Source organism: Labeo rohita, chromosome 22 (genome assembly GCF_022985175.1).
Source record: "Labeo rohita strain BAU-BD-2019 chromosome 22, IGBB_LRoh.1.0, whole genome shotgun sequence".
In the NCBI taxonomy this organism is placed as follows: Eukaryota; Metazoa; Chordata; class Actinopteri; order Cypriniformes; family Cyprinidae; genus Labeo; species Labeo rohita.
Genome location: NC_066890.1, coordinates 16,089,902 through 16,102,849, shown reverse-complemented (window position 1 = coordinate 16,102,849; position 12,948 = coordinate 16,089,902). Strand labels below are relative to the sequence as shown.

Genomic DNA, 12,948 nt, shown 5'->3' with positions numbered 1-12,948 from the left:
TTTTTTTTTTTTTTTTTTTTCCTAGCAATCAACTTCAAAATCTATAAATATTCAATATAAAATATGAATGAAATTCAAAGTAAAATGAAAAAAAAAAAAAAAAAAAAAAAAGAAGAAGCAAGCATGGGTTGTAAGCATGTACCCAAACAACATATAAGAATGTAAAAAAAGTAATGTGTAACCATTTTTCTTATAATAACAGTGGTAACAGGGTTGAATGCTTTGAATGAATTAAGTCTAGCTTGTGGAGAAAAAAAAAAAAAAAAAAAAAATTTAAAAGCTGTTAATAAAACAACAAACACAAACTAGTGCAAATTATGAAAACAAGTTTATACCAGGGGTGCTCAACCCTGGTTCTGGAGATCGACTTTCCTGCAGAGTTCAGCTCCAACCCTGACCAAACACACCTGAACCAGCTAATTAGGATCTCAAGGAGGACTTGATAATTACAGACAGGTGTGTTTGATTAGGGTTGGAGCTAAACTCTGCAGGAAAGTCGATCTCCAGGAACAGGGTTGGGCACCCCTGATTTATACTTACCTTTTATCATGAGAGTCCAAGTGACTGGTATTTAAGTTCCATTTTCTTTAAACAGGGAGGAAATCATCCAGTAACAGGGCTGAATGAATGTACACTGAAATGTATATACACTGAAAAGTAAGCACACCGGACAGCATTTAGGATAAATAATTTAATGCTAATATTACATCAATACATGTACACTCTCACAAAAAGTGAAAGAACCAAAAATTGCCATGTCCTCTCTTTCTAAACAAAACAAAAAAACATCAACAGTCCTTTAAATATTGCTTTACTAATCTAAAATTCCCTTTGACAACAATAGCAGATGCCTGAGAGTGGAAACCCTTAAATTAAAGTCGTGGGCACACGCTCACCGCAAACGCGCACACACACTTTAAGTAAACTATAGAGGGGGGTCCTACATTCAGATCATGCACCCCCTTTTTAAAAACAACATTACACCACACTGTGAGAAATGCTTTAACAGTCCAAATGAGAGAAGTAGTGACCCAAATACTCTTTTGGTTTTGATAATTCATACTTATTATCAGTTTTATACAGTGTTTGGAAGTTCAGTGGTACATCGGTCGTAGCAAATTGGCTGCGTGTTAAATAAACAGTCTGTGTGCATTAGTAAGAAGCGTCTGATGAATTCTATACAAGTTCTTTTAACAATTGCATACTGCATTGTGACAGTCAAAGCTGAGGTCCACCTCCAGTATTGGCTCACTCCATCTAATTTTTTGTGGGTTTTAAAACTGGGTCGCACCACTAGACTTTTATTTGGTGTAGAAAATTGCAGTTGTCAATGGCTGAATATCCTTTTAAGGGAGCTGTGGCAAGGCAATGGATTCTGAGTGCAGGCAGAGCCTGAGTTGCAACATAATCCATTAGCAAAGGATTCTGGGAAAGATAACCCCATGCACACAACAGCAAAGCACTTAAATCTAGATGTCTGTTGGTGTTCTGTAACAAAAACAGCAGTCTAGGCACTCCTAATGGAACAGACTGAAGGAAAGATCTGGGTATGAAGAAAGCTGAGGCTTGTTTGAGAACATTCACAAATACACCACACCATTATAACGACGGATCAAACGTGAAAGCCGTCCGAACTGAGAAAATGTAGCCGAGAGCAGAACGAACAAGTGTTGGTGGGAAATCAAAGCATTTCTCTCAAACAGGAACTGTTATCACCGTCTCACAGATCAAATTGCATTTACGTCTCTGTGTAAACTCTCCATGTCCTGAAACTGTCTTCTTTATCCTGTATGATGCTTTATAAATCCGTAATAAAAGACATTTATCACATATTATATGACAGGTGTGCCTAACAGCTTTGTGTAGATGCGTTTCTTTTTCCTCGTTTCTTTCATGTAGAAAATCATGTACAACAATCAGAAACGATTGTAGGTTCTGCTTAGTGTGACACTACATGTTGTCATCTATGTCAAATATGGCTGTCAGTTTTGAGTATAAAAACATTAGCAAATACACAGAGTGATGTGAAAAACTGTTCATTAGTACTGAGTTTATATTTGACTTCCTGATATGATAATATAACCAGAGCTTGTGAGACAAGAAGAGAATGGGACGTGAAGAGAAGAGACAAGAATGAGAAGAGACAAAAATGAGATGAGAATCAGACAAGAACGAGATGAGAAGAGATGAGAATGAGACTGAGACAAGAAGCGATGAGATGAGAATGAGACAAAAATGAGACGAGATGAGAATAAGACGAGAAAAGATGAGAATGAGACGAGAAGTGAAAATACGAGGACAAGACGAGAACAGAAGAGATGAGAATGAGACAAGAAGAGATGAGAAGTGAAGAGAAAAATATGAGAATGAGACGAGAACAGAAGAGATAAGAATGAAAGAAAAGACGAGAATGAGACAAGACTACAGTAGATGAAATGAGAGTATAGATGAGGAGAGGAGATGAAGAGAGTTTAAAACATGAGCAGAAACTAAATGGGAGGAGAAAAGATGAGACAAGACAGAACAGCTGAGCACAAAAGAGAGGAGATGAGACAAAACGAGGTGGGATGAAGTTAAGAGACGATAGGAAAACAGATGGGAGAGATGAAACATGAAGATGAGACAATATGAGGTGAAGCAAAAAAAAAGAGATGAGAAAATGGAGAAGAGAAAAGAGAAGACAACAATAGATTAGATGAAAGGATAAAAGAGAAATGAGCAGAGAGGAGATGAGAAAATGAGCTGAGAAGAAATGGGAAAAGACTGAGACAATGCCGAGAGACTCTCCATCACTACCAGCTTTTCTGCTGCTCCTTCAGAAGCACCATGAGCGCATGGCTCTAAACAGGATTTTATCCATTCATCACAAAGATGCCTGGGAAGAACCATTGCCTTGCAAGGCCTCGTTCCATTCGTCAGAGGATAAAATGTTATGATACACCAGTTGCAGATGGGCTATGCTGGCAGAACCAACAGCGACGAGATGATGACCATACATGGACTGAGTGGAAACAATAAGTCCAACCTGAATATGTGTGTTTTTGAAGTGAAGTCTTTGGGGAAAGTGTACATAATGTGGATTTTTGAACACCAAATGCGTGCGCGTGTACGTTTGTGTGTGTGTGTGTGTGAAGGGCACACTAAGAGCTGGCTGGTTTGGTGTAATCATCCACTCCAGTGATAGTGGCCTTGCAGAAGAAGCAGTCCTTGTTGTTCATCAAGTGCTGATTGATACAGGCCCTGAAATAAAAGACAAAGTGAATAAGGGAGCGAGAGATCGGTCCGTCAGTGACATTTAATCACATAAAGAGTGCTGAGTCATGTCATAACATGAGTTATCTGTGCTTCCCGCTTCGATATAGTCAGGCAACTTAATTCGATTGAGAGTACAGTTTTGATGTATATGATTGGTATTACAGCAACTTCAGTGCAGTGCTTAGACACAGTGTTACTACTGGGTAGTAACTGATTACATGTTAAGCCAAAAGTAATCAAAAAGTAATCAGAATACGTTACCCAATGTGTGTAATCCAATGGATTACATTACAAACTACAGTTAAACAGCACTGCCAGTGGAATTACTGTAAATGCAACAGCAGTAACATGACCGTAGTATTTCAGGCAGCGTTTATGCTATATATAAGTAATGGCCATTGAGGCATTTAACGACATGGTGTTAATCTCTTAAATGGAGAGTGAATGGAAGAACGGAGCTGTTGATAGGATGTTGGCAGCAACTCACTTGCAGGATTTGTGGGAGCAGGGCTTGAAGATGGCTGATATGGAGTGTGCATAGCAGATCGGGCAGAGATCGTCCTCGCTGGTTGGCTGTAAAAGGAAAAGATTGTGATTAAATCCATTTAAGAGGCGAATACACTGTGTGTTGACTTCCTGAAAGATGTTCCAGAATGAAAATTTTGTCAAAGACACTGAGTTTCCTTCTCAACAATGTCATATTCAGAAAACCAACTATGTATAAGAGAGACAGAGTGGTTGAGTTTTTATTTCAGTTAAAATATTAAATGACCCATCATCATCATGTACATACTAAGCAATAAAATACACACTGTTCTTATTCTAATTCATTTTATGTCACTGAGCCTAACAGCCAAATACTTTTTTTTTTTAGTGAATTGAGGGACATCTGGTCCCCCTAATGTCAAAAAGAACCTACTTACAGCATTTTCAAAGTATGAATTCACTGGACTTATATTTATAAGAATTTCTTATGCTACAGAAGACTTCATTTTATTTCCTAATACATACTTAACGGAACAGATTTTCACCTGCACGGCATGTACTTTTTGTAATTAGCAGCAAGAGAACAGAGCTTGACCCCTGAACCCTTGAAACAGGCTGATGGAGCTTCATTAGTATACAAGCATCTCATTAATATGTAAGGCTTATTATTACACAGTCGAGACAGGAGAGGGTACAGCGTGTTAAAGGAACAGTTCACACAAATATGTAAGTTCTGTCATATCAGCTTCAAAAAAACATGAATTTCTTTGTTCTGTACGGCACAAAAGTGTCTAAGTAAAAATAAAGACGTTTTTATTTTTGCTTAGACATTTGACAAAATTTGGAATTTTTAATTTTGACATTCACAATATTTGACATTCCTAATTTATGATATCTGACATTCTGGATTTTGAAATTTCACGATATATGACATTCCAGATTTTGACATTTCACAATATCTGATATTCCTAATTTTGACATTTTACGATATCTGACATTGCTATTTTTGACATTTTACTATGTCTGACATTCCTAACTTTGACATTTTACAATATCCGACATTCCTAATTTTGACATTTTACGATATCTGACATTATTAATTTTTACATTTTACGATATCTGACATTCTGGATTTTGAAATTTCACGATATCTAACATTCCAGATTTTGACATTTCACAATATCTGACATTCCTAATTTTGACATTTCACAATATCTGACATTCCTGATTTTGACATTTTACGATATCTGACATTCCTAATTTTGACATTTTCACAATATCTGACATTGCTAATTTTTACATTTTACAATATTTGACATGCCAAATTTTGACATTTAACAACATTTGACATTCCAAAATCATATGAGCCACCTTTATGATGATTAAATAAATATATAACACAGATGCATATTATAACAACAACAACCGGCTTTACGGATATAAAAAAGTGAAACTGACAACTTTGATGTATAATGTGTGATATTGGTAAGGCAGGCAAATAGATTCTATTTCTATTCCCCATTCATATGCTATTTACTTATTCATATGTAGGACACTGCGCACCTGCACATTAAAGCTGTCACATATTTAACATACATGACATTAAAAAAAAAAAAAAAAGCTGCAAATAACATTCTCCACACGTCCCAAGGGGACGACACACAAGATAATAAATTCAGCATGGGAGGAAGAGCCCTCAGAAATGTCAACAAACTAGAACACATGTACAAAGACGTCAGAGGTCTACAGAATGCATATATTCCCTTTTGGTGATCCCCATGTACTCACTTTTATACGTAACATTTGGGAACAGAAGATTCTAATCTGAATCCCTTAAACAATTTTTCTTAAACATCTACTTTTTCTTCCCACGATGTCACTCTGTTTGAGTGGCACCCAAGACTTTTTTTTTTGAAAATGGGCAAAACATGTTAGGGTGTTCTGGGTGGTTGCTGTTTATGTGGTTTCTAGGGCATTACTAGATCTCTGGCAAGCAATTAAAAAAAAAAAAAAAAAATTGTATCTAATCCAAATATCTACAGTTCCTGATGTCCGTTGGTCTCATGATTCCCAATAGACTGAATTCCAAAAGCAGCCACACCAAATGGTGATGAATATTCCCCTTCCATCTTTCAGCCTGAGTCACACGAGACTCCCGTAATCTCCACGCTTTCATCCCAAGGCTTTCCTCAGCTGGGAAGGAAGGGAACATGGCTGCAAGTGTTAATTGAGTTCTTTGTAGTGATTTCATGGGGAGTGTGGATGAAAGCTTGAAGTGACAGAAGTGCAGCCAGGCCTCCATCCCTGTCAACCAGTTTGACTCCATACACCACAGAATATAACAACCTTTTTCGCCCTAAATCCTAATAACAATTTCCAGTTTCACTTTAAACTGGTGACAGAGCAATACACTGGCTTAGATCAATTATTATAGCCAAACTAAATTCTACACTTGTTATACAAGTACTCAGACCTTCCTTCCACAACCCTTGGAGGCCTCTACAATGATTACATGTTGTAGACGGACAGTCCTTGACCAACCTGTACGAAATGAAGCCAAGAGTGCAGAGACAGGTTTAAGTTATTAAGATCCTTTTAATATAAATACTTTAACTGTCCACCTCATCTAAACTGATTAAAACAGAACGTAAAAAAAATCTGCGCTTCAGTTAATTTTATAGGGCTATGTACTGACAGCTATTTTGTATCATATCAGCTAGGCTATCAGGTTCTTCATCAACTTCATGACGTGAACGGGGCCTTTTGTTTTTGTGTCAGGTCTTCCCCAGTGTCCTTCCATTCTCAAAGTCATACTTTGTTTCAAGGGGAATGATTGGGTTTCTGTTTGGTCTCTAAGCTGAGATGAAGGAAATACAAGCCCCTTAAAATCTCATTCACTCCCTCCTAAGACTGTCTCTTCTGAGCTATTACCTTCAGATCTTGTGTCTGAGTAATGAGGGAAGATATCCACTATCCCAAGGTAATTTGCAGGGGCAGACAGTAACCTTGACTGGCCTTGTTCACTCTGGTTCATGGCGGCCTGATAAAAACGCTTGGTGCTTTACTTAATTTGTTTGGTTACTGCAGCCAGTGAGCACAGACTAACAGAGAAATCAGTCAATGTCAAGACTGGGACTGTGTAACTTCAAGGAAAAGTTCATGCAAAAAATAAAAATTAGCTGAAAATGCACTCAGCCTCAGGCCATCCAAGATGTAGATGTGTTTCTTAATCAAAACAGATTTGGAGAAATGTACTATTATATCACTTTCTCACCAATAGATCCTCTACAGTGAATGGTTGCTCTTAGAATGAGAGTCCAAACAGCTGATAAAAACATCACATAATCTACAAGCAATCCACACCACTCCAGCCCATCAGTTAACGTTTTGTGAACCCAAAAGCTGTCTTTGAAACAAAACCATCGCTAAGGTGTTTTTAACATGTACAGCTAAAATGTCTAGTTTGAACTCTCTTTCTGACGACACACATTCACTGCAGGAGATCCATTGGTGAGCAAGTGATGCAATACTACATTTCTTTAACTCTGTCCCCATGAAGAAACAAATTCATCTATATCTTGGATGGCCTGAGGGTGAGCACATTAACAGCAAATTTTCCTTATTCTGTGAATTAATCCTTTCAGGTTGCTTGGAAAAATTTCACATGTGACATCCAGTCATTCCACTACAAATCTGCACATTCTGGAGATTTGCTTAAAGGGGTCATCGGATGCAAAGTTCACTTTTACATGTTGTTTGAACATTAATGTGTGTTGTCAGTGTATGTACAAATCTACCCTATAATGATAAAAATCCATGCAGTGGTTTTTAATTAACCTGTAAAAATAATATCCCCTTTTCAAATCGAGCCATTCTCAGATGCCTGTCGGTGTGGCGTCACACCCACAGAGGCCACTCCCATGATATTTGATTGACATGAGCATCTTACCTCAGACCAGCTGTAACAGGCCGACCTCCGTTGTTTCGATGCCGGAGCAGGGATGTAAGTTAGACAAGAATATCTCCAATTGAGCGATTGAAGTGTTGTCTTGCTGGATGTAATAATAAACATAGTGGTCGTCATTTACTCCCGACATTTGAGCCGCTGAAGATGCAGTGGATTATGTTTGTTTGTAAAGGGAATCCGTCTCCTGATCTACATAAATGCGTCTAAATCATTTGTGATCCAACTTCACCCACAGCAGAAGTGAGTAAAGGGTTATTTTTTATGAATCTCTGCAATCACCTTTCCTAATAACATGCTAGTTAGTAAGTTTAGTGGCTAAACGCGCTAAATGTGGCTAAAGAAAACAATCTCTTAGAGCAGCAGACAGAAGAGAGGGGTGGGGCGAGCAGAGCTTATTTGCATTTACAGGAAGAATCCGTCAGAATGGGATGATTTTTGCAGAGCTGATTTTGACAAGGTAAAAAGGGTGTTGTTTTACAAAACCATTGAGAACCAAAGTATATTATAGACTTTTCATTAAGACCCTAAAGAATTATATCAACTTGTCAAATGGGCATCCGATGACCCCTTTAAGGGGCCAAAACCAATTTCGCTCATGTTCAAGTTGGTCATTCAAATTCGACGCATTGACCAACAAAAAGCTGCTTGATTTGAGAGTGATTTCTGTAAAGCTGAAGTCTACAAGAAACTGAATTCACAACCTAATTTACTTTCATAATGTAAAGCAAGTCTGAGACAAACAAAAAAAATCCAACGCAGAATTTGTGATGACTTCGATCAATTAATTCGAAATGATTCAGTTGTGATTAAGAAGCCTTCTTGACATCAGTCAAAATGGAAACTTCAATTTCCAGTAACAGAATTTCAGGTACATTGGTACTACACTACCCACAATTCTGAAGTGAAATCCACCAATCAGAATGAGCATCACAGACATTCTAATCCACATGATTGAGTTTCACTTTATTTTAAAATACATGGATTTATATTTACTTATTGTAACTATTAGAATGGTCACGGATCAGCGAGCTCCATGTAAAACTGATTGTGCAGACCAAACCGTAAGTCATGGAGACAACGTCGCCAAGGCTCGCCCCAATCGGCCTGACAGGGGGCACAACAGCGATCAAAATTATGAAATCTCTCGTAACTCTTAAACCGTCAATCGCAGAATCAAGTGTCTTATGTTGTTGGAATCCTCGGCTCACGTCGGACAAAACACAGATCGTGAGCCTGGCGAAATTTTTGATATTCTGCAAAACCTACTTTTGTGAACTTGTCCTAGGTTTTTCACCCAATAGAAACCAAACCAGTGTAGAAAGATTATTAATAATGATCAAAAAATTCAAACTTTTGACTCACCATAGCAAAGGGACGCTAAAACGTTCGAAAGGTGCGGGACCAATTTTAGTAAAATACCTTTAACCCCTGAACGGGATAAGATATCTCCGCCAAACTCTGAACATTTATGGAAAAGCTCAATATGAGGTCGCAGAACAAAAAACGCAGAACTTGGCCACTTGGTGGTGCTATAAGAGGAAAAAAAAAAAAACATAAAAATGGCTATACCTATGCAACCATTTGTCCTATCAACCTGAAAGCCACTATGCACAGTCTTGGTCCAAAGTGCCACAGGTGTCTAAAAGGACATTTGTTTATCTCAAAAAAACATGGCCACCATTGGACAATGAAATTTGAGCTTGTTTGACTCACAGCCCCAAAGATTGTGAGAAATTTAAAATAAATCTGCCACTGGGGGCGATATCATGTTTTTCAAGGGCGTAAACGATTGTGCATTGGTTTTACGCACATACATGCAATATTCATATCATATGACAGAACTCCTCATTCCAGACAACTTTGCCTCTAGAACCACTGCTTTCAATCAAATCATTTGTTAAATGATTGAGAAGATGTAAAAAACCCTACTCTTGCAAACTAGTCCTAGGTTCTGTTCAATCTGAAGAAAAAAAAAAAAAACTGCAGTACAATTCTCTGGACTCTCTAGGTCAATAATTATCAAAAAAAAAAAAAAAAAAAAACTTGAAATTTAGACTTTAGGAAGCTATAACGGGTCGTTCAGAAAAGGGGCCTGTGCGAATGTACCCAAAATCCTATAAAGCCTAAAGGAAAACTCAAAACTTCACAAAACCTGCTGAGCACATGCAACCAGTGATTCTAAACAGGCATGCAAAGTTTTAAGGAGATCAGACCACAGCTGGCGCTATAACAGTCACAAACATTACAAAACAAAATATTTCTACAGTAAATTACCTGTATTTGCAAAAAAAGGCTTGCTACATCATGCATTTTTCAATCGCTTTATGCAATATTTTATATTATATTTTATTTACAGTAGATATATTTTTGAATAATATGCACTGATTAATGTGCATGTGTACATACTTCACCTTTAAAAGCGAATCGACCTGTAAAAAAGGTTATTTCAGATTGTTTCGTTGTGAATGCTGCCTATTAAAGCTGTATTGCTACAGTAAATAGATTTTGGAATTAAAACCAGCAGAGACCGACATGAGCTGATGGCTCAATCCATTCATTGCCGCGGGTCATATATCCCTCTGCAGTCAATGTGCTGAGGAGGCATGAAGGCTGTACCGTACCATTCAGCGCTCCACATTTGATTAGATATGTTGCCATAAGACCAGAAATGCAAAACCTGCTGGTCTCCATGCGGGACAACATTACATTCATGTAAATGAGACATTAGCTGTTTCCATCACACTGTTTTTACTCACATTTTTAAGTATCGCATCAGATTCAGTGGCTTCTCCTACATTTCTTGACATGATATGTAGTGCCAGTTTATCAAGAAGTGACAATTTTGTTCTTTTTGACTTGTTGGATTAAAAGGATGCTAATTTGTAAATGTTTTATGCGATATTCCAATGTTGCGCACAAGTTAAAAATAATATATAATCATTTTTTCATTAATATAATCATTAATTTGGCCCTCCATGCATTTTACCAGAATGTTGAAGAAGATGTTAATTCACATTTAACTTATATTCCTGTGTCCGTTTTGATTTGCAATACTGTCAAGATATGAATAAACTGAACGTAATTCACAAGAAAATCAACCCAGCGACCCAATGTGATTGATTTTCTGTCAATGTATGAGGGTTGCAGAAACGAGGCTGCATCAGCAATAAGTACATTTCCCATCTCAGTTGCTACATCAGTAATGTGTGTGACTGCAGGGCGTCCCACCGCGGGAGACAGATGTCGCCCGAGAGCACTGACAAATGACCTTTATATTCTGATGGGCCCCTATAGACATTTGCCAGGTGATATTTAGGAGAGAACTGAGTGATGACGGTTCTTGACCATTTGCTGTTTTTACAAGTAAACACAAGTAAAACACTTTTTTTAATAGCAAGAACACAGTTTGTGCTTTCGTATATGCAGCATATTATTCTGGAGCAGCGGCGATTCATAGATCATGTTTCATAGAGATGCATGTTTAAGATTTAGGGCTGTACTAAAGGAGATGAATGCTAAAACAAAGACGAAAAATGCTGAATTATTCATATCCAAGCAGATTGTTGTCTCTACCTTTTTGTAATACCGATGAGATCCTGAAACTGGTTTAAGCGAGGGGCCTAATTATTGCATGGCAACAACAAAACATTGTTTTTGGGCCAGACGTGTCAGTGTGTTTCAGTCAACTATAAAAATATCTTGAACAGTCAGTTGCGTCAACACAGATACTCGCACAGACTCAATGATAGATGCAGTGAAAATAGGTCAAGTGTGGAAACAGAAATACAGATGCATTTTCAAATCCAGCTGAATTATAAAATGTGGAGTGCTTGACAAGCTGACAGAGAAAATTATTTTCTCGTTCATGTGATACGGTGAAATACTTAGGAAGCAACTGCTAATCAGTTTGTTTTTATTTTAAAATTGAGTTTAGGTAGCTTCAGTAATGAATTTCAAAGGTATAAAGTACTTAATGTTATTTCTATACTATTACAGCGTTCAATAATGTACTGAATTGACTTTTATTTTTATATTGTGAGTTTTTTAATTTTAACTCAAGTTTTACTAATACTGTCGTGTTATAAATATTTCTATTTAGCTAAAAAATATCAGGGTTTTTTTTATAAATTTTGTAATTCAAATTATTTCAGTTAGTTGCCAAGTTTATGCATTTTTATGTTTATATATTTTAGTTTAGTTTGCTTTATTTTGATTTTAAGAAAACAATTTGAATTGTTTACATTTTAGTTAATAACAACACAAGCCCGTTTCTGCCACTGAATAAAAAATAAAAAAAGTTAACTGCAACTTTTTATTTTGCAATTCTGTTTTTTTTTTTCTCACAATTGCAAGTTTGTTTGTTTTTTGTGCAATTGCATCTTGGAATCTTGGAAGTTCCAATTTTGAGAGGAAAAAAAAAAGTTGATATCTCATAATTTTGACTTAACTCTTAATAACAATTGCATGTTATAAAGTCAGAATAGCGAGAAGTTTACATCTTGCAATTCCAATCTTTTCCTCGGAATTGCGAGTTTATATCTCGCAATTCTGACTTTTATTGCAATTCTGCCTTTTTTTCTCAGAATTGAGATATAAACTTGTAATTGCGAGTTATAAAATCTAAGTTTGAGAGGAAAAAAGACTGATATATTCTTAATAACTCACAACTGCATCTTATAAAGTCTGAATTGCGAGTTTATATCTTACAATTCTGACGTTATTTCTCAGAATTTATTTCATGCAATTCTTTTGAATTGTCTTTCAGAATTGTCACACAATTCTGACTTTATAACTCGCAATTGCAAGTTTGTATCACGCAATTCTGAAAAAAAAGTCAATTTTGAGATGTAAACTCGCACTTTATATTTTATTTGAATAAAATTTTTTTATTCAGTTTATTTTGTTACAATTACTTGAATTTCAGTTTATGAAAATAAATATATTTTTTAAAAAATATTCATCTTTTAACTTTAGTGTACAATACTAACCTCTGCTGCTGACCACTCTCATCAATTTCATTCATCACCTTATGTAACAGTGAGGCTAGCAGTTTCTAGAAAATAAATAAATAATTCCTCTCTGGACTTTCGGGTCACGAAGAAATGTCAATCTCAGCTCACTTTAAAGCCGACTGTAGACTCATGGAGAGAGGAGGCTGTACTTTTGCTGTGGGAGTGAAAATTGTAGCTCTCTTCGCAGCTAAAGTGCCCAGAAAAGCGTTGGGTAATTGCAGTGAGCTT

The 12,948-nt window shown here is 36.7% G+C and overlaps 1 protein-coding gene across 2 annotated transcripts in view; it reads right to left on the bottom strand.

Annotated features, from left to right (window-relative positions):
* Positions 1-676: 676 nt before the first annotated feature.
* LOC127153357 (E3 ubiquitin-protein ligase RNF123) overlaps positions 677-12,948 on the bottom strand; it is a 149,753-nt gene continuing 137,481 nt past the window's right edge. For both annotated transcript variants that reach the window (XM_051094397.1, XM_051094398.1), the window contains exons 38-39: positions 3,743-3,828; positions 677-3,240 (exon numbers count right to left, since the gene is read on the bottom strand). In XM_051094397.1, the coding sequence (XP_050950354.1) occupies positions 3,141-3,240; positions 3,743-3,828 (186 nt within the window). In that variant the 3' untranslated portion in view covers positions 677-3,140. The remainder of the gene's footprint in view (positions 3,241-3,742; positions 3,829-12,948) is intronic.